This window comes from Epinephelus lanceolatus, chromosome 7 (assembly GCF_041903045.1).
Source record: "Epinephelus lanceolatus isolate andai-2023 chromosome 7, ASM4190304v1, whole genome shotgun sequence".
Lineage (NCBI taxonomy): Eukaryota > Metazoa > Chordata > Actinopteri > Perciformes > Serranidae > Epinephelus > Epinephelus lanceolatus.
The window spans coordinates 34,373,885-34,398,421 of NC_135740.1; the positions used below are offsets into that span (position 1 = coordinate 34,373,885).

The window sequence follows — 24,537 nt, forward strand, 5'->3', positions numbered from 1 at the left end:
CTCACATGTCATCTAAACTAAGCAATCAGAAGCTAGGAGGGCTGAGACTGAAGTAAATGTAAGGAAAAACACAGGGGTAGATTGAGCAGATTATTGTAACTGTTTTAACATCACTGATGAACATATTTCAGCCATTTACTGTGTTCATTCACAGAGCTGCTAGCATAGCTGTAGACCCTCAGTCTGTCACCAAAATTCCATACTAGCATGCTATTTAGTGAGCTAAAACATTTTGTGAAATTTCTCAGTATGTCCGAAACCTTAGAACAATACCCATAGTGTGTGATTTGCATACTTTTTCAAGTTAAATATTACGATATGCACACACTGGAAACTGTGCTGGCATAAAAAATAAAAGTTATACCGATAAAGGCAAATAACAATTTTTTTGGGTATGACATGGTTTGGACTTTTTGACAGCCATGCTAATGACATTACTCTGGAAATGCTGGCCAGTCACTCCACCACAAATATCTCACTATATTTGGATGACTTGCCATAAAATTTTGTACACACGTAAACATTATACCTGCTAAACATCAGCTTGTTAGCTTGCTAATGTTAGCATTTAGCTCATTTAAACATTATCTGGTGACGAAGATGCCTGTGACACAATGTTGCACATTGAGTGAGCCAGCAGTTCGCATTTTCTAACAGCTGAAGTAACGACACTCCTACAGATATGTTTAAAAAAGCCAAAACTCCAGAGGTTCATCATGCTTGAATTTGGCAGTAGAGCTGAGGTTGGTGTGGGTTACTATGTTTATGTGTCTCCAACAGCAAGGAGGCTCTAAGTAAGGGGCGTGGTAATTACAGCACAGTTTGAGATACATGATACATGCATACATACGCAAAAGTATTGACTGATAGAACAGATGTTGGATATGTAGTGCATAGTATGCAATTTTGGACACAGCGTCAGTTTTTTTTTTGAGAAGTGATATCTTTCAGTGAACTAGCAGTAACGTGGCATTTATGGTTCAGGATTAACAGCAGTGGGATATAGCCTACTGCATTTGTAAGAATTGTTAAAAATGAAAAGCACTCCCTCTTGAGACATAGTTGTAGACATCTCATAGTTTAGTGAATGGATCAAAGAGAGAGGTAACACGCTTCACACAGACCAGGACAAGACCAGTGTGGCAGGAAATGAACTTTGAATCTAGATTCTGCAACAACCAATCAGATGCATTTGACAGTTGACATCACCTCCTTTTACTCAGTAAAAAACCAACAAGTCTCATGTTAATAGACAGTGTCAAGATGATCCTGTTATGGGTTGCATTGCTTGTTCTTCATCGAGGATGTAAGTGTGCTAACGATAACTAAATATTTTCTAATCTGAGTATCTGCATGCAAACTAGATGTAGGGTTGTTCATGTGATTTCCTTTTAGCCTCCATTTTTTTATATTATGCACAAATTCTCCTTTGTTATTTCATGTGTTGTATTTTCATTTAATCCAGATGCGCTGATTCCAGTGACCACAGTTCAACTTGGTGAACCTGTGACTTTAACGTGTGATTTGCCTAATGAGTTTAGAGATAAACTCCACTGGTTTAAGCAGAGTGCCGGGGAGACTCTGAAATTAATTGTGAGACTGCAGAAACATGCGAGCCTTGTGTATGGACCAGAGTTTTCTGCCTCAAGACTGGATGTAAACATTTCTAACAAAATCAGCAGTCTGACCATTTTGAGGACGATTCAAGAAGATGAGGGAATGTATCACTGCGCAGTCATGGAGTGGACTGAGATTACCTGGAGTGGCACCTATTTGTCATTAAAAGGTAATTATGTGATCTGTTTATGGCAATGTTTGGAATCACTTTAACCACTTATGAACTTATGCTTACATTGCATTTGAACTTTTAACTAATATTAAATCCTTCAAAGTATGTCAAAGCATGTGTGGAGATCCCAAACTTTTAACACAGTTCTGTAACACACAGGAAACACTCAGAGGACATCAAACTATACTGTTGTTCAGCGGCCGACAAAATCTGATCCAGTCCGTCCAGAAGCCTCGATGTCTCTCCAGTGTTCAGTCCTCTCTGACTCTGAAAATAAAATGTGTCCAGGAGATCACAGTGTGTTCTGGTTCAGAGCCAGATCAGATCAATCTCATCCAGACATCATCTACACTGATGGAAACAGACGTGATGAATGTGACAGGAACTCTGACTCTCCGAAGAGTTGTGTTTATCGCTTCTCTAAGAACGTCAGCTCCTCTGATGCTGGGACTTACTACTGTGCTGTGGCCACATGTGGACAGATATTATTTGGAGATGGAACTAAAGTGGAAATTGGTATGACTTGGCATTCAGTAATGGAAGTTCTACTCAACATTTATTGATAACATCATGATTGATGAGTCCCTTTTTCTTATTTCATTTTTCTTTGTCTAGAGCAAACAAGAAGTCTTGAGTTTATTGCACTGGTGATTGTGACTGTTTGCTTGGTCATTTCTTTAACTGGGAATATTTTTTTCATCTGTTACCGAAATACAGGACCAGCATGTTCTCAATTTAGAGGTAAGTGTTGGTGACTGAGTCAAAAACTTCAATATTCCAGTGGTAAAATTTATATAGTGTTCAAGTGTAAAATCATACTGGACAGGACAAATGATTAACCTTGTGTTTTTGGACAAAATAATAGACATCGGTTGCAGTTTGTTACACCAAAAACACACCAAAGTGCGGTCTGTAGCTAGTTGCCATGCAATGTCTGTGGAAAGCTCCACACTGCGGCGGTTGGATTCTGCTGTGAAGTGCAGCCAAACTAAAAGCTGAGGATAGTTAAAATTTTAGCGGTGACTTTCAGCCAGAGAATACCTGCAGCCGATCAGCCACACTCCTGTGACATGTTGACCAATGTTACGAAATTCTTCTGGCCTAAAACACAACGCAGAAAAATGTAATCATTTCGGCGAGCCGAACTTTGCTGCTGCTTGGTGTGTTTTTGGCATTTTAAAAATATTGTTAATCAATTAACGTATTGACCAACATCTGTAGCACAATTTCTCCATATTGCTGTTTGCTCCATTTGTGCCTCATGAAAAAAAATCCTATGGACATTTTTTAAAAATCAAAACCTGTTGAATCTTCTGAGAATCCTTACTGAAAAGTCAGATGAAATACATATTACTTCTCTTTGTTTTCTTTTGAAATTTTAGGAACAGAAAGTGGTGCTTCACAAGGAAGACATGACAACTGGAGCCAGCCAGTACATGATATTGTCAGTAATTATACCAAAATTCTATTATCTTTTATTTCATGAACATAATTCCCAACAGCACCAAACAACAACACAACTGTTCTGTATAATGAGGCTTTTATTTGTTGCACAGACTGACGGTGGACCTGATGTGAACTACGCTGCGCTGCATTTCTCTGGAAACAAAGCCACAAGAGGAAGGAAGAAGAAAGAGCTGAAGACTGAGGAAAGTGTGTATTCTCAGGTTAAATGCTCAGTGTGAATGTGTGTCTATTAAAACCTGCAGTTTAGTTTATAGTTCTGACCTCTGTCAATAAAATACATTGTAAATGTTGTGGGATCCCTTCAAACGTTAATGACAGCGAGTTACAGCCAAAATCCAAAATCATAATATACAGACTCTGTGCTCTTTATGTTCTATGTTTAACTGTATATCGATCCTTGCACCATATCGTGTGTTTGTATCAGCCTGTTTTTTTTTTATTCTTTTATGTCTGAAATATTAATGCTAGCTGGCTTTATTAAAAAATAACACAAAAAACTTAGAGCTATCGCAGACTATCTTCTTTTTGTCTACATTTCTTTCAAACAATTACATCTCTGCTTTTAATAATATTTGTTTGAAAATATTCTTTGCTTTTATTTGGAGTCTTATTTGAGGATGTACAGTATAAAATACAAATATGAAAAATAAATGGGTCCAACACTTCGTGAATGTGTAATATTTCCATGTGAGTGGTTACAGGAAGGAACATGAGGGGGAATTTCTCACATGAATGTTCAGTCTTGACGAGCGCAGCCACAGTTCTTTTTGATCTCTGAGAGCAACACTCAGTCCACATGAAAAAAAACGAGCATTGCACAAACAAACAGATCCTTCTCAGGCATTACTAGTTGTTCACATTAAAATAGAAGATAACACCTTGATCTGTCCTGATGAAGCCTCATATTACCTTCAGCTAAACTTTTAAATGCATTTTTGCAGAGAAACAAGGACTGTCAAATTTGTTCCCCATTACTTAACATTGGAGCTGCATTAGGAAATGAACTCTTTGTGGCCAATATGGACAGAGAGACCAGTTAAAGAAACCAATACTTTTTTAATATACAATGCAGGGGTGTGGGAGTGTTTTATTGTAGACTTTAAAAATGTGAACCTAACCTTCAGTATTTCATAGTTTAGAGAGAAAGTAGCCTTCTCATTGGGCACTTTTCGTCCTCCATACATGCAATCTCCTCAGCCCATTCAGTAATTTTCTATTCACCCCAACTTGTCACCACACCTACCTGCCAGCCTATCCCCTGTCCACTCATTTTCTGCTCCTGCCGGTCCTTCATGCTCACCTCATAAGGCTAATGCCATTCACCTATGGATCATTAACCCTGTCACTATAAAGACGCCTGCTTCACAGACACTCCTTGCCAGATTGTTCTTCACCCCATGCAAGACTTTTCAGCATTTGTTTCTGGACTGCTTCCTGGGTATCGACCGTGCACGTCTCTGACTCACCTGCTTTGTCTGATCCCTGGTAAACCACTCTGCCTTCCGTCTTTGATCCCAAGCTCTGCGTTTACCCCCTTGGTTCCTGTCTGCCTGGTTCCTGTTCCCCTGTTCAGTTTCACATCCTGTCATAGCAGCAGCTTCCACTGATCCTGGGGCACTCCTGACACCGCCATCACAACCCTCACATCAATCGGGCCACTGGAGCCATCCTGGGGTGGAGCTCATCTTGCCACCAAGTCTGCCTGAAGAAAGCCTCCATGGCCCAACAGCCATCCTCTGCCTGCAGTCCTCCAGACCTGTCGGGGGTGCCCCCTGGATATCATGACTTCCGGGAGGTATTCAGCAAGGCCAAGACTATGTCCCTGCCTCCACATCAGCCAAATGACTGTGCCATCAACCTGCAGCCCAGCACGGCTCCACCGAAGGGATGCATGCACTCCCTCTCAACCTAACCTTTTCCTAGCAGTCGGGATCCCATAATGTCAAGCCAGACGCCCATCCCACCAGTTCCAGGAAGAGTAGGAGGTTCCAGAACCGGAGGCTGATTCTATCCCTCCTGCTCCCCATCTTCTGGCCACCATCTCTTGGGAGGTTGAAGAAAGGGTCAAGGCTGCCCTTGAGAACCAGCCCAGCCCCAGTGCCTGTCCTTCCAACTGCCTGTTTGTCCCACAAGCTCTACAGTCAGATATCCTCCAGTGGGCTTACTCCTCCAAGCTGTCCTGCCATCCAGGCATCCAGAGAACCAGAGACATCCTGCAGCAATGGTTCTGGTGGGCCACCACGGAGGAGGACACAGAAGAGTTTGTCGGTGCCTGTCCTGTCTGCAATCAACACAAGTCCTTGCATCAGGCCCCAGGTGGCTTCCTTTAGCTCCTTCCTGTTCCTCATCACGCATGGTCCCACATCTCCCTGGACTTTGTGGTGGACCAGTTCAGTAAGATGGCACACTTGGTACCCCTTCCCAAGTTGCCATTAGCCAAAGAGACTGTTACCCTCCTCCTGCAACATGTTTTCAGGCTCCACGGCATTCCCGTCTATGTGGTCTCCGACCAGGGCTCCAGTTCACTTACGTCTTCTGGAGGGAGTTCAGCGTGCTGCTCTGGGTCACGGCCAGCCTGACCTCCGGGTTCCACCCCCAGTCCAACAGCTAGACGGAACGCAGAAACCAGGAGATGGAGATGTCCTGCGGTGTATATTGTCCCAGAACCCCGCATCTTGGTCCCAGCAACCACTGTGGGTGGAATATGCTCACAATACTTTGACCAGTTCTGCCATGGAGCTCTCACCTTTCCAGTGTGCCTATGGTTTCCAGCTACCACTCTTCCCCACACAAGATCCAGAGGTCTCCTGCCCATCTGTTAAGAGGCTGACTTAGAAATTCTTCGGGGCTTTTTAGATCCAGAAGGTCATTCACCCGGCAACGGTGGGATTAAAGCTTCCTCGGTCCATGTGCATTCACCCTACATTCTACGTCTTCAGGGTGAAGCCAGTCTGGGAGAGCCCACTGATTCCTGCAGTTATCCCTCTGCCACCACCTTGGCTCATCGATGGTGGTTCAGCCTATGCGGTTCACGACCTGCTTCACTCCTGCCACCGGGGAAGGGGTCTCCAGTACCTGGTGGACTTGGAGGGATACCGTCCCAAAGAGAGATCGTGGGTCCTGGCTCGCCACATCCTAGACCCCAAGTCATCGCTGATTTTTGGCACCTTGACCAGCCTGAGAGGTCAACAGCACCAGTGAAAGAACACATCCCGAGAATCTGCTTCTGCTGACCTACCTGTGCCCTCCGATGAAGAGGGCTCATCTTCGGACGATGAAGACTCCCTCTTCCAGGCTCCATCCTCCCTGTCATTCAAGACCCTGATTGTCCCTGATTCTGCTGTTTCATCTGCACTCAGGTAAACCACTCTGCCTTCTCTTCTTGACCAAGAGTTTGGCCTTTCTGGTTCCCGTTTGCTTGTTTTCTCACGCTGTCTGGAGAGACTGTCACCCAGCTCTCCGAAGTGAGTTCACCACTTCAGTTACCAGTGGTCTTCTGTGCTATAGATTGCTTCACTGTGCGGCTGCACATTCCGCCTTTGTGTGTGTGCTACGGGTTCCAGGCTTTATCGCCACTGACAACCTCTTCCCTGTCTACGGCCAGCTTCACAACGGAGACACCGTTTCTCCTGTGCGTACTTCTGGTTTTAGAATTCCTGCTCTTCTGACATCGCTCTATGCCTGCCCCCTCACGTTACCATTGCACACAATTTAACTGTGTGCTGTATGTGTGAGTCCAGCTGACGCCAGCTCCTCACCCGTGTGCTGCTTCAGCGTTCGATGCCGAGAGCTGTGGACTGACTCAGTTCCCCTGGAAGCTCTGAACCTGAATATTGACTCCCTCTGTTGCTTTACCAAACTGCTCTCCCTGTATTTGTGAAAGTGGTGCTTTGAGGCTCAGTATAAGCTCTTTGACCTGTCCCTGGTGCTGCTTTTGAGTCCGAAACTGGCCTGTTACAGAAGATGCCTGTGACATGATGTTGCAAGGAGGCAAGGAGGTTCTCGGGAAGTGCTGTGATAATTACAACTTATTGGGCATGTCGTGCATAGGACGCAATTTTGGACACAGTGTCAGGTTTTTTATTTATTTTTTGGACACATTATGTTCTCTTTTTTAAGTCTGTGTGTAAAGTGATTCGTGTTGTCAGTGAGCTTGTAGAGACGTGGCATTTATGATTTAGTAATAACAGCAGTGGGGTATAGCCAACTGTATTTACAGTAATTGGTGCCTGAAAACACTCCAAGTTTAGACATAGTTATAGACATCTCATAGTCTAGTGAATAGATGAGAAAGAGAGGTAACATGATTCACACAGACCACTACAAGACCAATGTGGCAGGAAATGAACTTTAAATCTAGATACTCTGACAACCAATCAGATGCATTTGACAGTTGACGTTGCCTCCTTTTACTCAGTAAAAAACCAACAAGTCTCATGTTAATAGACAGTGTCAAGATGATCCTGTTATGGGTTGCATTGCTTGTTCTTCATCGAGGATGTAAGTGTGCTAATGATAACTAAATATTTTCTCATATATCTGCATGCAAACTAGATGTAGGATTGTTCATGTGATTTCCTTTTTGCATCAATGTTTTTTACATCATATACTAATTGTCATTTATTGTTTCATGTGTCATGTTTTCATTTAATCCAGATGCGCTGGTTCCAGTGACCACAGTTCAACTTGGTGAACCTGTGACTTTAACGTGTGTTTTGACGAATGATGAGTCTACAGATGAAGTCTCCTGGTACAAGCAGAGTGCCGGGGAGACTCTGAAATTAATTGTGAGACTGCGTAAACGTGTAAACCCTGTGTATAGACCAGAATTTTCTGCCTTGAGATTGAATGTAAACCTTCATAAGAAAATCAGCAGTCTGACCATTTTGAGGACAATTCAAGAAGATGAGGGAATGTATCACTGCACAGTCATGGAGAGGGCTGAGATTACCTGGACCGGCACCTATTTGTCATTAAAAGGTAATTATGTGATTGGTTTTTGGCAATATTTGGAATCACTTTAACCACTTATAGCTGCACTGTGTTAATATTTCTTAACAATTTCTGTAGAGTGTTAAATGTTAAATCTTTGCATGTTATACTTACATTGCATTTTAACTTTTAACTAATCTTAAATCCTTTTAAGTATGTCAGAGTTGGTGTGGAGATGCCAAACCTTTAACACAGTTCTGTATCACACAGGAAACACTCAGAGGACATCAAACTATGCTGTTGTCCAGTGGCCAACAGTATCTGATCCAGTCCGTCCAGGAGCCTCGATGTCTCTCCAGTGTTCTGTCCTCTCTGACTCTAAGAATAAAATGTGTCCAGGAGATCACAGTGTGTTCTGGTTCAGAGCTGGATCAGATAAATCTCATCCAGACATCATCTACACTGATGAAAATAGACGTGATGAATATGAGAGGAGATCTGGCTCTCCAAAGAGTTGTGTTTATCACTTCTCTAAGAACATCAGCTCCTCTGATGCTGGGACTTACTACTGTGCTGTGGCCACATGTGGACAGATATTATTTGGAGATGGAACTAAAGTGGAAATTGGTATGACTGATGAAACTCCACATTTAGTATTCATTGCAGTGGCGATGTTAACAGTCTGCTTGCTCATTTCTGCTGTGGGAAATGTTGTCCTCACCTGCAACCGAAAAATGTGTGAACGATGTAAAGGTAAGTGTTGTCAGAGTCTAAATTGTTGCAGAACTAAAATACTCCTGTTGCATTTAAAACATGTTGATCACATGTATGAAATTAAAATATTTGTCTTTTTTAATGCGCATTATATACATTACAAGACTGAACTGTGAAGTGCAGCCAAACTAAAAGTTGAAGATAGTTTAACTTTTAGTGGTGACTTGCAGCCAGAGAATACCTGCAGCCGATCAGCCACACTCCTGTGACATGTTGACCGATGTTACAAAGAATTCTTCTGGCCTAAAACACAACGCAGAAAAATGTAATAATTTAGGCAAGCCGCACTTTGCTGCTGCTTGGTGTGTTTTTGCGTTTTAAAAAATATTGTTAATCAATTAACGTATTGACCAACATCTGTAGCACAATTTCTCCATATTGCTGTTTGCCCCGTTTGTGCCTCATGAAAAAAAAAAATCTGGGACATTTTTAAAAATCAAAACCTGTTGAATCTTCTGAGAATCCTTGCTGCAAAGTCAGATGAAATACATATTACTTCTCTTTGTTTTCTTTTGAAATTTTAGGAATAGAAAGTGGTGCTTCACAAGGAAGACATGACAACTGGAGCCAGCCAGTACATGATATTGTCAGTAATTATACCAAAATTCTATTATTTTTTATTTCATGAACATAATTCCCAACAGCACCAAACAACAACACAACTGTTCTGTATAATGAGGCTTTTATTTGCTGCACAGACTGAGGGTGGACCTGACGTGAACTACGCTGCGCTGCATTTCTCTGGAAACAAAGCCACAAGAGGAAGGAAGAAGAAAGAGCTGAAGACTGAGGAAAGTGTGTATTCTCAGGTTAAATGCTCAGTGTGAATGTGTGTATATTGAAACCTGCAGTTTGGTTTATAGTTCTGACCTCTGTCAATAAAATACATTGTAAATGTTGTGAGATCCCTTCAAACGTTAATGACAGCGAGTTACAGCCAAAATCCAAAATCATAGTATACAGACTCTGTTTTTTTTTATTCTTTTATGTTTGAAATATTAACGCTAGCTGGCTTTATTAAAAAATAACACAAAAAACTTTGATAGAGCTATTGCAGACTATCTTCTTTTTTTCTACATTTCTTTCAAACAGTTACATCTCTGCTTTTAATAATATTTGTTTGAAAATATTCTTTGCCTTTATTTGGAGTCTTATTTGAGGATGTACAGTGTAAAATAAAAATATGAAAAATAAATGGCTCCAACACTTTGTGAATGTGTAATATTTCCATGTGAGTGGTTACAGGACGGAACATGAGGGGTATTTCTCACATGAATGTTCAGTCTTGACGAGCGCAGCCACAGTTCTTTTTGATCTCTGAGAGCAACACTCAGTCCACATGAAAAAAACGAGCATTGCACAAACAAACAGATCCTTCTCAGGCATTACTGGTTGCTGCTATTGTTCATATTAAAATAGAAGATAACACCTTGATCTGTCCTGATGAAACCCCATATTACCTTCGACTAAACTTTTAAATGCATTTTTTTGCAGAGGAACATGGACTGTCAAATTTGTTTTACTTAACATTGGAGCTGCATTAGGAAATGAACTCTTTGTGGCCAATATGGACAGAGAGACCAGTTAAAGAAACCAATACTTTTTTAATATACAATGCAGGGGTGTGGGAGTGTTTTATTGTAGACTTTAAAAATGTGAACCTAACCTTCAGTATTTCATAGTTTAGAGAGAAAGTAGCCTTCTCATTGGGCACTTTTCGTCCTCCATACATGCAATCTCCTCAGCCCATTCAGTAATTTTCCATTCACCCCAACTTGTCACCACACCTACCTGCCAGCCTATCCCCTGTCCACTCATTTTCAGCTCCTGCCAGTCCTTCATCCTCACCTCATAAGGCTAATGCCATTCACCTATGGATCATTAACCCTGTCACTATAAAGACGCCCGCTTCACAGACACTCCTTGCCAGATTGTTCTTCACCCCATGCAAGACTTTCCAGCATTTGTTTCTGGACTGCTTCCTGGGTATCGACCGTGCACGTCTCTGACTCACCTGCTTTGTCTGATCCCTGGTAAACCACTCTGCCTTCCGTCTTTGATCCCAAGCTCTGCGTTTGCCCCCCTGGTTCCTGTCTGCCTGGTTCCTGTTCACCTGTGTCCTGTGGCTTTCTGGAAAGAACATCATCCAATCTCTGCCTGTACTGCAGCCAGGCCAGCCACTTTGTCTCCAGCAAAAGGCAGGGCTCACCAATAGATTGGGGACTACTGGTGAGCTGGACTGCTACAAGACTCTCTTCCAGCCCTAAACCCTTGTCTCACACGAGGCTCTTCCTCCTGCTTTCGGCTTATACCCTTACCATATTCATCAATTCGGGGGCCGGCATCAGCTTCAATGATGAGGAACTCGCTAAGCAGTTGGGAATCAGCCAAGTTCCTCTCCGGCATTTAATCCCAGCTAACGCCCTTGACAGTCATCTCCTACACACAGTGACTCACCAGACCACCCCTGTCCACATGCTTCTGTTCGGCAACCATCATGAAACCATTCAGTTTCACATCCTGTCATAGCAGCAGCTTCCACTGATCCTGGGGCACTCCTGGCACCGCTGTCACAACCCTCACATCGACTGGGCCACCGGAGCCATCCTGGGGTGGAGCTCATCTTGCCACCAAGTCTGCCTGAAGAAAGCCTCCACACCCCAACAGTCATCCTCCGCCTGCAGTCCTCGACACCTGTAGGGGATGCCCCCTGGATATCATGACTTCCGGGAGGTATTCAGCAAGGCCAAGACTATGTCCCTGCCTCCACATCAGTCAAATGACTGTGCCATCAACCTGCAGCCCAGCACGGCTCCACCGAAGGGATGCATGCACTCCCTCTCAACCTAACCTTTTCCTAGCAGCCGGGATCCCATAATGTCAAGCCAGACGCCCATCCCACCAGTTCCAGGAAGACTAGGAGGTTCCAGAACCGGAGGTTGATTCTATCCCTCCTGCTCCCCATCATCTGGCCACCATCTCTTGGGAGGTTGAAGAAAGGGTCAAGGCTGCCCTTGAGAACCAGCCCAGCCCCAGTGCCTGTCCTCCCAACCGCCTGTTTGTCCCACAAGCTCTACAGTCAGATATCCTCCAGTGGGCTTACTCCTCCAAGCTGTCCTGCCATCCAGGCATCCAGAGAACCAGAGACATCCTGCAGCAATGGTTCTGGTGGGCCACCATGAAGGAGGACACGGGAGAGTTTGTCGGTGCCTGTCCTGTCTGCAATCAACACAAGTCCTTGCATCAGGCCCCAGCTGGCTTCCTTTAGCTCCTTCCTGTTCCTCATCACGCATGGTCCCGCATCTCCCTGGACTTTGTTACCAGTCTGCCACCGTCAGATGGCAACACGGTAATTCTGACAGTGGTGGACCAGTTCAGTAAGATGGCACACTTGGTACCCCTTCCCAAGTTGCCATTAGCCAAAGAGACTGTTACCCTCCTCCTGCAACATGTTTTCAGGCTCCACGGCATTCCCGTCTATGTGGTCTCCGACCAGGGCTCCAGTTCACTTACGTCTTCTGGAGGGAGTTCAGCGTGCTGCTCTGGGTCACGGCCAGCCTGACCTCCGGGTTCCACCCCCAGTCCAACAGCTAGACGGAACGCAGAAACCAGGAGATGGAGATGTCCTGCGGTGTATATTGTCCCAGAACCCCGCATCTTGGTCCCAGCAACCACTGTGGGTGGAATATGCTCACAATACTTTGACCAGTTCTGCCATGGAGCTCTCACCTTTCCAGTGTGCCTATGGTTTCCAGCTACCACTCTTCCCCACACAAGAGCCAGAGGTCTTCTGCCCATCTGTTAAGAGGCTGACTTAGAAATTCTTCGGGGCTTTTTAGATCCAGAAGGTCATTCACCCGGCGACGGTGGGATTAAAGCTTTCTCGGTCCATGTGCATTCACCCTACATTCTACGTCTTCAGGGTGAAGCCAGTCAAAGAAAGATCGTGGGTCCTGGCTCGCCACATCCTAGATCCCTCAGTCATCGCTGATTTTTGGCACCTTGACCAGCCTGAGAGGTCAACAGCACCAGTGAAAGAACACATCCCGAGAATCTGCTTCTGCTGACCTACCTGTGCCCTCCGATGAAGAGGGCTCATCTTCGGACGATGAAGACTCCCTCTTCCAGGCTCCATCCTCCCTGTCATTCAAGACCCTGATTGTCCCTGATTCTGCTGTTTCATCTGCACTCAGGTAAACCACTCTGCCTTCTCTTCTTGACCAAGAGTTTGGCCTTTCTGGTTCCCGTTTGCTTGTTTTCTCACGCTGTCTGGAGAGACTGTCACCCAGCTCTCCGAAGTGAGTTCACCACTTCAGTTACCAGTTATCCGGTGTGCTATAGATTGCTTCACTGTGCGGCTGCACATTCCGCCTTTGTGTGTGTGCTACGGGTTCCAGGCTTTATCGCCACTGACAACCTCTTCCCTGTCTACGGCCAGCTTCACAACGGAGACACTGTTTCTCCTGTGTGTACTCCTGGTTTTAGAATTCCTGCTCTTCTGACATTGCTCTATGCCTGCCCCCTCACGTTACCATTGCACACAATTTAACTGTGTGCTGTATGTGTGAGTCCAGCTGACGCCAGCTCCTCACCCGTGTGCTGCTTCAGCGTTCGACGCCGAGAGCTGTGGACTGACTCAGTTCCCCTGGAAGCTCTGAACCTGAATATTGACTCCCTCTGTTGCTTTACCAAACTGCTCTCCCTGTATTTGTGAAAGTGGTGCTTTGAGGCTCAGTATAAGCTCTTTGACCTGTCCCTGGTGCTGCTTTTGAGTCCGAAACTGGCCTGTTATAGAAGATGCCTGTGACATGATGTTGCAAGGAGGCAAGGAGGCTCTTGGGAAGTGCTGTGATAATTACAAATTAGTGCATCTAAAAATATACATACTACTGTTTATGTACGCAAAAGTACTGAATAGTAGAACACATATTGGGCATGTAGTGCATAGGACGCGATTTTGGACACAGTGTCAGCTTTTTTTTTTTTTTTTTGGACACATTATGTTCTCTTTTTTAAGTCTGTGTGTAAAGTGATTCGTGTTGTCAGTGAGCTTGTAGAGACGTGGCATTTATGATTTAGTAATAACAGCAGTGAGCTATAGCCTACTTTATTTACAGGAATTGGTGCCTGAAACACACTCCAAGTTGAGACAAAGTCATAGACATCTCATGGTCTGGTGAATAGATGAGAAAGAGAGATAATACACTTCACACAGACCAGTGCAAGACCAATGTGGCAGGAAATGAACTTTGAATCTAGATACTCTGGCAACCAATCAAATGCATTTGACAGTTGACATCATCTCTTACTCAGTAAAAAACCAACACGTCTTGACAGTGTTAATAGACAGTGTCAAGATGATCCTGTTATGGGTTACACTGCTTGTTCTTCATCGAGGATGTAAGTGTGCTAACGATAACTAAATATTTTCTCATTTGAGTATCTGCATGCAAAATAGATGTAGGGTTGTTCATGTGATTTCCTTTTTGCATCAATGTATTTTACATCATATACTAATTGTCATTTAGTGTTTCATGTGTCATGTTTTCATTTAATCCAGATGTGCTGGTTCCAGTGACCACAGTTCAACTTGGTGAACCTGTGACTTTAACGTGTGTTTTGACGAATGATGAGTCTACAGATGAAGTCTTCTGGTACAAGCAGAGTGCCGGGGAGACTCTGAAATTAATTGTGAGACTGCATAAACATGTAAACCCTGTGTATAGTCCAGAGTTTTCTGCCTTGAGATTGAATGTAAACCTTCATAAGACTATTAGCAGGCTGACCATTTTGAGGACGATTCAAGAAGATGAGGGAATGTATCACTGTGCAGTCATGGAGTGGACTGAGATTACCTGGAGTGGCACCTATTTGTCATTAAAAGGTAATTATGTGATCTGTTTATGGCAATGTTTGGAATCACTTTAACCACTTATAGCTGCACTGTGTTAATATTTCTTAACAATTTCTGCAGAGTGTTAAATGTTAAATCTTTGCATGTTGTGCTTACATTGCATTTTAACTTTTAACTAATCTTCAATCCTATTAAGTATGTCAGAGTTGGTGTGGAGAGGCCAAACTTTTAACACAGTTCTGTATCACACAGGAAACACTCAGAGGACATCAAACTATGCTGTTGTTCAGTGGCCGACAGAATCTGATCCAGTCCGTCCACGAGCCTCAATGACTCTCCAGTGTTCAGTCCTCTCTGACTCTGAAAATAAAATGTGTCCAGGAGATCACAGTGTGTTCTGGTTCAGAGCCGGATCAGATAAATCTCATCCAGACATCATCTACACTGATGGAAACAGACGTGATGAATGTGACAGGAACTCTGACACACATGTGGACAGATATTATTTGGAGATGAAACTAAAGTGGAAATTGGTATGACTTGGCGTTCAGTAATGGAAGTTATACTCAACATTTATTGATAACATCATGATTGATGAGTCCCTTTTTCTTATTTCTTTTGTCTAGAGCAAACAAGAAGTCTTCAGTTTATTGCACTGGTGATTGTGACCGTCTGCTTGGTCATTTCTTTAACTGGAAATATTTTTTTCATCTGTTACCGAAAAACAAGATCAGCATGTTTTCAATTTAGAGGTAAGTGTTGTTGACTGAGTCAAAAACTTCAATATTCCAGTGGTAAAATTTATATAGTGTATGAGTGTAAAATCATACTGGACAGGACAAATGATTAACCTTGTGTTTTTGGACAAAATAATAGATATCAGTAGAAGTTTGTTACACCAAAAACACTGTGTGGAAAGCTCAAAACTGTGGCTGTTGGATTCTGCTGTGAAGTGCAGCCAAACTAAAAGCTGAGGACAGTTAAAATTTTAGTGGTGACTTTCAGCCAGAGAATACCTGCAGCCGATCAGCCACACTCCTGTGACATATTGACTGATGTTACGAAATTCTTCTGGCCTAAAACACAACGCAGAAAAATGTAATGATTTTGGCGAGCCTAACTTTGTTGCTGCTTGGTGTGTTTTTGGCATTTTAAAAATATTGTTAATCAATTAATGTATCGACAAACATTTGTAGCACAATTTCTCCATATTGCTGTTTGCTCCGTTTGTGCCTCATGAAAAAAAATCTTTTTGGACATTTTTTTAAAATCAAAACCTGTTGAATATTCTGAGAATCCTTACTGAAAAGTCAGATGAAATACATATTACTTCTCTTTGTTTTCTTTTGAAATTTTAGGAACAGAAAGTGGTGCTTCACAAGGAAGACATGACAACTGGAGCCAGCCAGTACATGATATTGTCAGTAATTATACCAAAATTCTATCGTTTTTGATTTCATGAACATAATTACCAACAGCACCAAACAACAACATGACTGTTCTGTATAATGAGGCTTTTATTTGTTGCACAGACTGAGGGTGGACCTGACATGAACTACATTGCGCTGCAGTTCTCTGGAAACAAAGCCACAAGAGGAAGGAAGAAGAAAGAGCTGAAGACTGAGGAAGGTGTGTATTCTCAGGTTAAATGCTCAGTGTGAATGTGTGTATATTAAAACCTGCAGTTTAGTTTATAGTTCTGACCTCTGTCAATAAAATACATTGTAAATGTTGTGGGATCCCTTCAAACTTTAATGACAGCGAGTTACAGCCAAAATCCAAAATCATAGTATACAGACTCTGTGCTCTTTATGTTCTGTGTTTAACTGTATATTGATCCTTGCACCATATCATGTGTTTGCATCAGCCTGTTTTTTATTCTTTTATGTTTGAAATATTAACGCTAGCTGGCTTTATTAAAAAATAACACACAAAAAACTTTAGCTATTGCAGACTTTCTTCTTTTTTCTACATTTCGTTCAAACAATTACATCCCTGCTTTTAATTATATCTGTTCTAAAATATTCTTTGCCTTTATTTGGAGTCTTATTTGAGGATGTACAGTGTAAAATAAAAACATAAAAAATAAACGCCTCCAACACTTTGTGAATGTGAAATACTCATGCTTGACTGGTTACAGGAAGGAACTTGATGGGGCATTTCTCACGTAAATTTTCAGTCTTGCAGAGCGCAGCCACAGTTCTTTTTGATCTGTGAGAGCAAAACTCATACACTCAGTAACTGCTTTTGTTCACATTAAAATAGAAGATAACACCTTGATCTGTCCCGATGAAGCCTCATATTACCTTCAGCTAAACTTTTCAATGCATTTTTGCAGAGAAACAAGGACTGTCAATTTTGTTACCCATTATTTTACAGTGGAACTGCTTTAGGAAGTAAACTGTTTGTGGCCAGTATGGACAGCAACAACAGTTAAAGAAACCAATGATTTTTTTAATATACAATACAGGGGTGTGGGAGTATTTTATTAGAGACTTTAAAAAATGTGAACCTAATCTTCAATACCTCATTGTTTAGAGAGAAAGTGGCTGTTTTCAGTTTGTAAAATGTCTTCAAGTTTGCCCTTTTTTGACTATAAAATGAAAAGCCTAAGGCAGGGAGAGCAGCAGCAACGACCCCCACGGGAACAGAACAGAGAAGCATCAATGACAAACAGAAATGACATTGATAAGTCAGACACAGCATGAAAAGGAGCAGTTGGGGTGGAGGTGGGTTGCAAAGCGGCTTGCAGAGGAAGCAGAAACAGTAGGCAGGCCAAAGCACTTTAAATAGGGCAAAGAACTGCCTATTGGTTTTATAGAAAGGAATCGTGATCTATCAGCTGACTCCCTTCCATCAGTCAGCTGCTCCATCAGTTGATTAGGCTGTTTGAGATCAGCTGATGAAGCTGGGATGTGAGCCGAGCTTGACATCGTGTCCTGCCTGAACTGAAAAAAAAAGTTAGTGTTTAACTGCCACAAAAAAAAATCTAAAAAAAAAAATCTGAAAAACACTCTACAAATGTGTGTGTTTTATTATACAGTACAGGCCAAAAGTTTGGACACACCTTCTCATTCAATGCGTTTTCTTTATTTTCATGACTATTTACATTGTAGATTCTCACTGAAGGCATCAAAACTATGAATGAACACATGTGGAGTTATGTACTTAACAAAAAAAGGTGAAATAACTGAAAACATGTTTTATATTCTAGTTTCTTCAAAATAGCCACCCTTTGCTCTGATTACTGCTTTGCACACTCTTGGCATTCTCTCCATGAGCTTCAAGAGGTAGTCACCTGAAATGGTTTTCCAACAGTCTTGAAGGAGTTCCCAGAGGTGTTTAGCACTTGTTGGCCCCTTTGCCTTCACTCTGCGGTCCCGCTCACCCCAAACCATCTCGATTGGGTTCAGGTCCGGTGACTGTGGAGGCCAGGTCATCTGCCGCAGCACTCCATCACTCTCCTTCTTGGTCAAATAGCCCTTACACAGCCTGGAGGTGTGTTTGGGGTCATTGTCCTGTTGAAAAATAAATGATCGTCCAACTAAACGCAAACCGGATGGGACGGCATGTCGCTGCAGGATGCTGTGGTAGCCATGCTGGTTCAGTGTGCCTTCAATTTTGAATAAATCCCCAACAGGGTCACCAGCAAAACACCCCTACACCATCACACCTCCTCCTCCATGCTTCACAGTGGGAACCAGGCATGTGGAATCCATCCGTTCACCTTTTCTGCGTCTCACAAAGACACGGCGGTTGGAACCAAAGATCTCAAATTTGGACTCATCAGACCAAAGCACAGATTTCCACTGGTCTAATGTCCATTCCTTGTGTTTCTTGGCCCAAACAAATCTCTTCTGCTTGTTGCCTCTCCTTAGCAGTGGTTTCCTAGCAGCTATTTGACCATGAAGGCCTGATTCGCGCAGTCTCCTCTTAACAGTTGTTCTAGAGATGGGTCTGCTGCTAGAACTCTGTGTGGCATTCATCTGGTCTCTGATCTGAGCTGCTGTTAACTTGGGATTTCTGAGGCTGGTGACTCGGATGAACTTATCCTCAGAAGCAGAGGTGACTCTTGGTCTTCCTTTCCTGGGTCGGTCCTCATGTGTGCCAGTTTGGTTGTAGCGCTTGATGGTTTTTGCGACTCCACTTGGGGACACATTTAAAGTTTTTGCAATTTTCCAGACTGACTGACCTTCATTTCTTAAAGTAATGATGGCCACTCGTTTTTCTTTAGTTAGCTGATTGGTTCTTGCCATAATATGAATTTTAACAGTTGTCCAATAGGGCTGTCGGCTGTGTATTAACCTGACTTCTGCACAACACAACTGATGGTCCCAACCCCATTGATAAAGCAAGAAATTCCACTAATTAACCCTGATAAGGCACACCTGTGAAGTGGAAACCATTTCAGGTGACTACCTCTTGAAGCTCATGGAGAGAATGCCAAGAGTGTGCAAAGCAGTAATCAGAGCAAAGGGTGGCTATTTTGAAGAAACGAGAATATAAAACATGTTTTCAGTTATTTCACCTTTTTTTGTTAAGTACATAACTCCACATGTGTTCATTCATAGTTCTGATGCCTTCAGTGAGAATCTACAATGTAAATAGTCATGAAAATAAAGAAAACGCATTGAATGAGAAGGTGTGTCCAAACTTTTGGCCTGTACTGTATATTTAAACCATCCAGGGTTAACTAAATTTCTAAATTAAAAGAATGACGACATATAAAACCCATGAAATTATGCAATGATCATATGTCCCAATACAAGAATTTCTTGATTGGGATATTTACATTATTTTTGAGGATATTGATTGTGGAGATAGAACCTGACCCATTACAAATATCATAAGTGCTGAGGAGACCGTAGGTAACTCAACAAGACCTCTGACCTTATGGACTGCTCACAACTGAAAAGCTCCCTCTTTTATTTTAGAAGAAGAAGAAAAAGATGTCTTCTGTTAAACTCTGGAAAACTGAGCTGACAGAATCCCTGCATTTACAGACAGTTAAGATGTACTAGAAAAAACTAACTGAGGATTTTGAGAAGATTTGGCGCTCGTTAATCTCTTCCCTGAAAAGCTAATTGTTCACAAATTGTTAAACATGGCAATGTTTTCTATAGCTTGTGATAAGTTTAAATTCTGCAAGCACAATTTGTAAGCAGATGACACTGTCATGTACTCCAGTGGCCCCACTGCAGATATAGCCTTTTCAAATCTTGATTGCCATACCGTCCACCTTGTCCAAACCTCACCCCCTGTATCACTCAGCCCTGAGGTATATTACTAAGTCTAGCTTCAGGACCCATCATTGTACATAATACAGCATGGTAGGATGGACATAGCTTTGCGTAGGTTACACTGGTACATTTTAGTCTGTAAGATCATCTCATCTCATTTACTTGAGCCAGAAGTTTTTGTATTTGCAAAGCATTCATCACCTAGGTCACAAAAGCTGCTTCAGGTCAAAGTGCCTTTAACCAGCAGAGAATGGTGCTGACAATAAGTCCACTTCACGGAAATTGTGTACTGTGATGTTTAGTTCTTTATTGTGTTTTTGCTTTAAAAAAGAAAAGGGAAGCATGCCTGTCTCAATGTCATGAATGATGATGATCCAACTATTCACAATGAAAAACACAAAATGATGCAAGGATCACAGTAAGCAGTAAAACATGGAACATGAGGAGCACGTTTGTCTGCAGCTCACTGTCAACAAAGTTAGAAGGAAATCCAACACATTTATCTATTCACACTGTAAGAGGTCAGTACTATAAACCAAATCACACAGAGCATTTAACCTGAGAATACACACTCTCTTCAGTCTTCAACTCTTTCTTCTTCCTTCCTCTTGTAGCTTTGTTTCCAGAGAAATGCAGCGCAGCGTAGTTCTGATCAGGTCTGCCTTCAATCTGTGCAGCAAATAAAAGGCTCATTATACAGAACAGTCATGTTGTTGTATGGTGCTGTTGGGAATTATGATCATGAAATAACGAATAATACAATGTTGGTATTACTACTTACAGTATCTTGGTCTGGTTGGCTTGAATTGTCATGTCTTTCTTGCAAAGTGGCGCTTTCTATTCCTAATGACAATTGAAAACAGGAATATTATGTATTTAAGTTTTCAAAATCCTCATTGAAAGTCATAACTTCTTCCTCAATTACTGACATTGTGTACTATAAAGGTAAAGACACAAAAAGAGCAAACCGTAATATTGAGAATCGTGGTACAGATGTCATTCACTAACATTTAAATGAATGAGGTTTGTCCTGTCCTGCATAATGTCAGTCACTTACCATTAAGTTGTGAACATGGTGATCTTGACTTGAGGTAACAGATGAAAACAATATTTCCGATTATAGAGATGACCAAGCAGACGCTTGCTATCACCAGCCCAATAAATTCAAAACTTGCTTTATGTCCTAGACAACAAAGAAAAAATACATCAATAATCAGCCATGTCTCCAAGAAATTCTATTAATATACAATCAATTTCAAACAGGGAATATTTTTTAAGGAAAAAACATAATGTTGAGAAAATCAAGTTATTAGCATAATGAGGAAATGTTGCTAATTAATGAATCTGGCAAGTCACAAAAATGTTGATACGTAATGCTTCAGCAAAATGTTCACTGACAATGTATTTCGGGTGTTTTCTGCCCAAATCGTCAATCTTGTAATACAGTATCCACTCAAAGTGACAAAGTTATTTTTTAATTATTTTTTTAAAAAGTCAAATTAGCCGAAATCACGAAAACTATGTAACCTTAACCAAAGTGCTTTTGTTGCCTAACCCTCAAGAGTCTTTGTTTTTACATTCTCTTTAATTAAAATCTAACCAAAATCATGATTTTATTGTAACCTTAACCAAAGCGCTCTTGTTGCCTAAACCTAAGATACGAGTCGGTCATTACGTTTTATTAAAATGTAACCAAAATAACGAAAATAATGTAACATTAACCAAAGTGTTTTTTGCTTTGCTTTTGCTGTGCCTTTTTCTTTGTTGCCTAGCCCTCAGAACAAAAGTCTTTGTTTTTACGATTTGTTAAAATCTAACCAAAATCATGATCTTTTTGTAACCTTAACCAAAGCGCTTTTGTTGGCGAAACCTTAGATTGTGTCATCACATTTTTTTTTTTTTTAAATGTCACCGAAATCACGAAAGCTCTGTAATCTTAATCAAAGTGCTTTTTGCGTCTCTCTTGCTGTGCTTTTTCTTTGTTGCCAAACCCTTAGAACAACAATCTTTGTTTAAATGTTTTTATTATAACCAAACCTAACCAAAATCACTATCTTTCTGAAGCGTTTATTGAAGTGCTTTTGTTGCCTAATCCTAAAATACGAGTCTGGACGCAAACCCAAAGTTCTGGTATAAAGGTCCTGCACTTTGTACGACCACCAAACTCTCCGTCCACCTCCTTCTGAAGCCTTCAGCCTACTTAGTTCATGGAAATAGTGCTTCTTTGCCTGAAATAAACATTGTCTCAGCAATTATGTTGTCACAACAAAGTCATTTAAATTTGGTAACATGTAAATAAAACTTCTAGGAGACAGGGTTGCAATAATAGTAATATTATTAATATTTTTGGAATATTACTTCCAGTACTGAAAACAAAATCCTACCCATTTGCAGTTTTGATATATCTCCAAATAGTATCTGTCCACATGTGGCCACAGCACAGTAGTAAGTCCCAAAGTCGTAAGAGCTGATCATCTTGGAGAAGCGGTAAACACAACTCTTCTGAGGTTCAGATGTCCTCTCACATTCATGATGTCTATTTCCATCAGTGTAAATGATGTCTGGATGAAATTCATGTAGTGCGGCTCTGAACCAGAACACACTGTGATCTCCTGGACACGTTTTGTTGTCAGAGTCAGAGAGGACTGAACACTGGAGAAGCATCGGGTCTTGTAGATAATCTGGTTCATATACTGGCGGCCACTGATCAACAATATAGTCTGATGTCCTGTGAGTGCTTCCTGCACAATACAAAACTGGTTTAGAAGGATTTACAAGCACATTTTGAAAGCATTCATTCATTCATAGAAGAATTAAAGTATATCATAGAATATTATTTAAGTAATTTAAGTATACAGTATCACAAATGTGAGTTTAGTAGTTTAACATGCTGAAATTTAGCAAAGCTAAAGCTGTACAGGTGTTCTCAGAGTATCTAGATTGTTAAATTATTGATTAACTACCTATTTTAAGATTCACAAATGAGGAAGTTGCTCTTGTAAAGTGGTTGTAAGGTAATTTTCCTCAAATAACTGAAGTCCATGGCTATGTAACTGCAAACAAACTATCTTAAAACTATATTTAATCAGATTAAAATCAGAAGTTTTGTGATTTTTCAGTACTTGCTTGCAATACTTAAAATGTTTTTCCAGAACATTACCACAGTGCAGCTTTGGAGCTGTGGTGTCTAAACCATTGGCAAAACTTAGTAAAAGGAGATCACATCATTACCTTTTAGTAACAAATATGTTCCACTCCAAATAGGAATCGTCAACCAATCCATGACTGCACAGTGATACATTCCCTCATCTTCTTGGAATGTCGTCATAATGGTCAGGTTGAAGAAGTTGATTTCATGGTTCACCACAACTCTTGAGTCCGAAAACTCTGGTGCATACTCAGGTTTCTTAGATTCCCGCACTGTCACAATTAATTTCAGAGCATCTCCGACGCTCTGCTTGTACCAGTAGAGCACTCTGCGGATGAGCTCAGTATGAGGCAGAGCACATGAGAGGTTCACAGGTTGACCAAGGTGAGCTGTGGTCACTGGAACCAGGGTATCTGAAGGAAATAAAAAAACATACAAACATGAAAAAGTAAAGAACAATTTGTGTATAAAGGTATCATGTAAAAACCTCCATATATCTGGCTGATATGCAAAGTCTTAACTGAATACTTGGACAGAATAAAATAGCACTTACATCCTTGATGAAGAACAAGCAGCGTAACCCATAACAGGATCATCTTGACATTGTGTCTTGTTCAGAAACTTGCTGGTATTTCAGTGAGAAAAGGAGGTGCTGTCACATGGCCACTGCACTCTAGTCACACTGTCAAATGCATCTGATTGGTTATCAGAGAATAAAGATGCTAAAGGGCACTTCCTGCCCTCATTCTGGTGTTTGTGAAGCCTTGTTCCTCTCCCTTCATTCAATCATTGTAGCATACTTCCAAGAAAGGTTAAAGAGAATGGATTGCCTTCGTGATTTTGACTGTGAAACTGTGAAGACACTACTGGACAACAAATTCAAATCAGAAAATGATGAGACTCCATAAACAAGTGTTAGCACAGATTAGTTACACCAACAAGGAAACTGGATTCACAAAAGCATGGATTAGCTGTTAACTTAGTTACACTGGTCCTGTTTACACCTGGTATTAACATAGGTCTTGGGTACTCACAAGTGTACAGCTCTGAGTACAGGTGTGAATGCACCTAATGCGTCCTCAGTGTGTCTAGAGATCTGATCGCTTACACCCAGAGACTGTATATAAAGATGGACACTGCATCTCCACCATAGACTGCATAAATTAAGGGATGTAGCCACCGTGACATCACCCATTAAAGTCTTGAGTTTTCAACATTTCTGCCATCCCCACTTTGGATTTTTTAAGCCAGAAGTGACCATATTTGGAGAAGAAGTTGGAGCTGTGGAAGAATGAGGGGTGAATCTGACTTATAGACTGTAGCAACACCTTGA

At 41.6% G+C, this 24,537-nt stretch overlaps 3 protein-coding genes and 1 pseudogene across 5 annotated transcripts; 3 read left to right on the forward strand and 1 right to left on the reverse strand.

Moving 5' to 3' along the window:
- Window positions 1-1,263: 1,263 nt before the first annotated feature.
- LOC117260853 (uncharacterized) lies at window positions 1,264-3,909 on the forward strand. Of its 2 annotated transcripts, none has more exons than XM_033632959.2 (6): window positions 1,264-1,306; window positions 1,466-1,786; window positions 1,949-2,305; window positions 2,405-2,530; window positions 3,172-3,233; window positions 3,346-3,909. In XM_033632959.2, the coding sequence occupies exons 1-6, from the start codon at window positions 1,264-1,266 to the stop codon at window positions 3,472-3,474; spliced, it is 1,038 nt and encodes a 345-aa protein (XP_033488850.2). In that variant the 3' UTR covers window positions 3,475-3,909. The 2 variants fall into 2 exon arrangements, with proteins under 2 accessions (XP_033488850.2, XP_078025593.1); XM_078169467.1 differs by having other exon boundaries at window positions 2,507-2,530.
- Window positions 3,910-7,713: 3,804 nt separating this feature from the next.
- LOC117260864 (uncharacterized) lies at window positions 7,714-10,061 on the forward strand. Its single transcript, XM_078169473.1, has 5 exons — window positions 7,714-7,756; window positions 7,913-8,236; window positions 8,459-8,941; window positions 9,487-9,548; window positions 9,661-10,061. Exons 1-5 carry the CDS (start codon window positions 7,714-7,716, stop codon window positions 9,787-9,789), a joined length of 1,041 nt encoding a protein of 346 aa, XP_078025599.1. The 3' UTR covers window positions 9,790-10,061.
- Window positions 10,062-14,319: 4,258 nt separating this feature from the next.
- Window positions 14,320-16,809, forward strand: LOC117261459 (uncharacterized; annotated as a pseudogene). Its single transcript, XR_013491837.1, has 6 exons — window positions 14,320-14,362; window positions 14,523-14,846; window positions 15,069-15,349; window positions 15,443-15,568; window positions 16,175-16,236; window positions 16,349-16,809. The product of XR_013491837.1 is annotated as an uncharacterized LOC117261459 (transcript).
- Window positions 16,810-19,555: 2,746 nt separating this feature from the next.
- On the reverse strand, window positions 19,556-23,832 carry LOC117261458 (uncharacterized). Its single transcript, XM_033633857.2, has 6 exons — window positions 23,758-23,832; window positions 23,288-23,617; window positions 22,441-22,797; window positions 21,114-21,239; window positions 20,838-20,899; window positions 19,556-20,725 (listed from the first exon to the last, which is right to left on the reverse strand). The coding sequence occupies exons 1-6, from the start codon at window positions 23,798-23,800 to the stop codon at window positions 20,597-20,599; spliced, it is 1,047 nt and encodes a 348-aa protein (XP_033489748.2). The 5' UTR covers window positions 23,801-23,832; the 3' UTR covers window positions 19,556-20,596.
- Between the last annotated feature and the right edge of the window lie 705 nt (window positions 23,833-24,537).

Bases quoted from the DNA above. Each gene is read 5' to 3' on its own strand.
- LOC117260853 (XM_033632959.2), top strand. From the start codon at position 1,264: ATGATCCTGTTATGGGTTGCATTGCTTGTTCTTCATCGAGGAT. The intron at 1,787-1,948 runs GTAATTATGTGA...TGTAACACACAG, and splicing joins CACCTATTTGTCATTAAAAG to GAAACACTCAGAGGACATCA. The intron at 3,234-3,345 runs GTCAGTAATTAT...TTTGTTGCACAG, and splicing joins GCCAGCCAGTACATGATATT to ACTGACGGTGGACCTGATGT.
- LOC117260864 (XM_078169473.1), top strand. From the start codon at position 7,714: ATGATCCTGTTATGGGTTGCATTGCTTGTTCTTCATCGAGGAT. The intron at 7,757-7,912 runs GTAAGTGTGCTA...CATTTAATCCAG, and splicing joins GCTTGTTCTTCATCGAGGAT to ATGCGCTGGTTCCAGTGACC. The intron at 8,237-8,458 runs GTAATTATGTGA...TGTATCACACAG, and splicing joins CACCTATTTGTCATTAAAAG to GAAACACTCAGAGGACATCA.
- LOC117261458 (XM_033633857.2), bottom strand. From the start codon at position 23,800: ATGATCCTGTTATGGGTTACGCTGCTTGTTCTTCATCAAGGAT. The intron at 20,900-21,113 runs GTAAGTGACTGA...AATTGTCATTAG, and splicing joins ACCATGTTCACAACTTAATG to GAATAGAAAGCGCCACTTTG. The intron at 20,726-20,837 runs GTAAGTAGTAAT...TTTGCTGCACAG, and splicing joins GCCAACCAGACCAAGATACT to ATTGAAGGCAGACCTGATCA.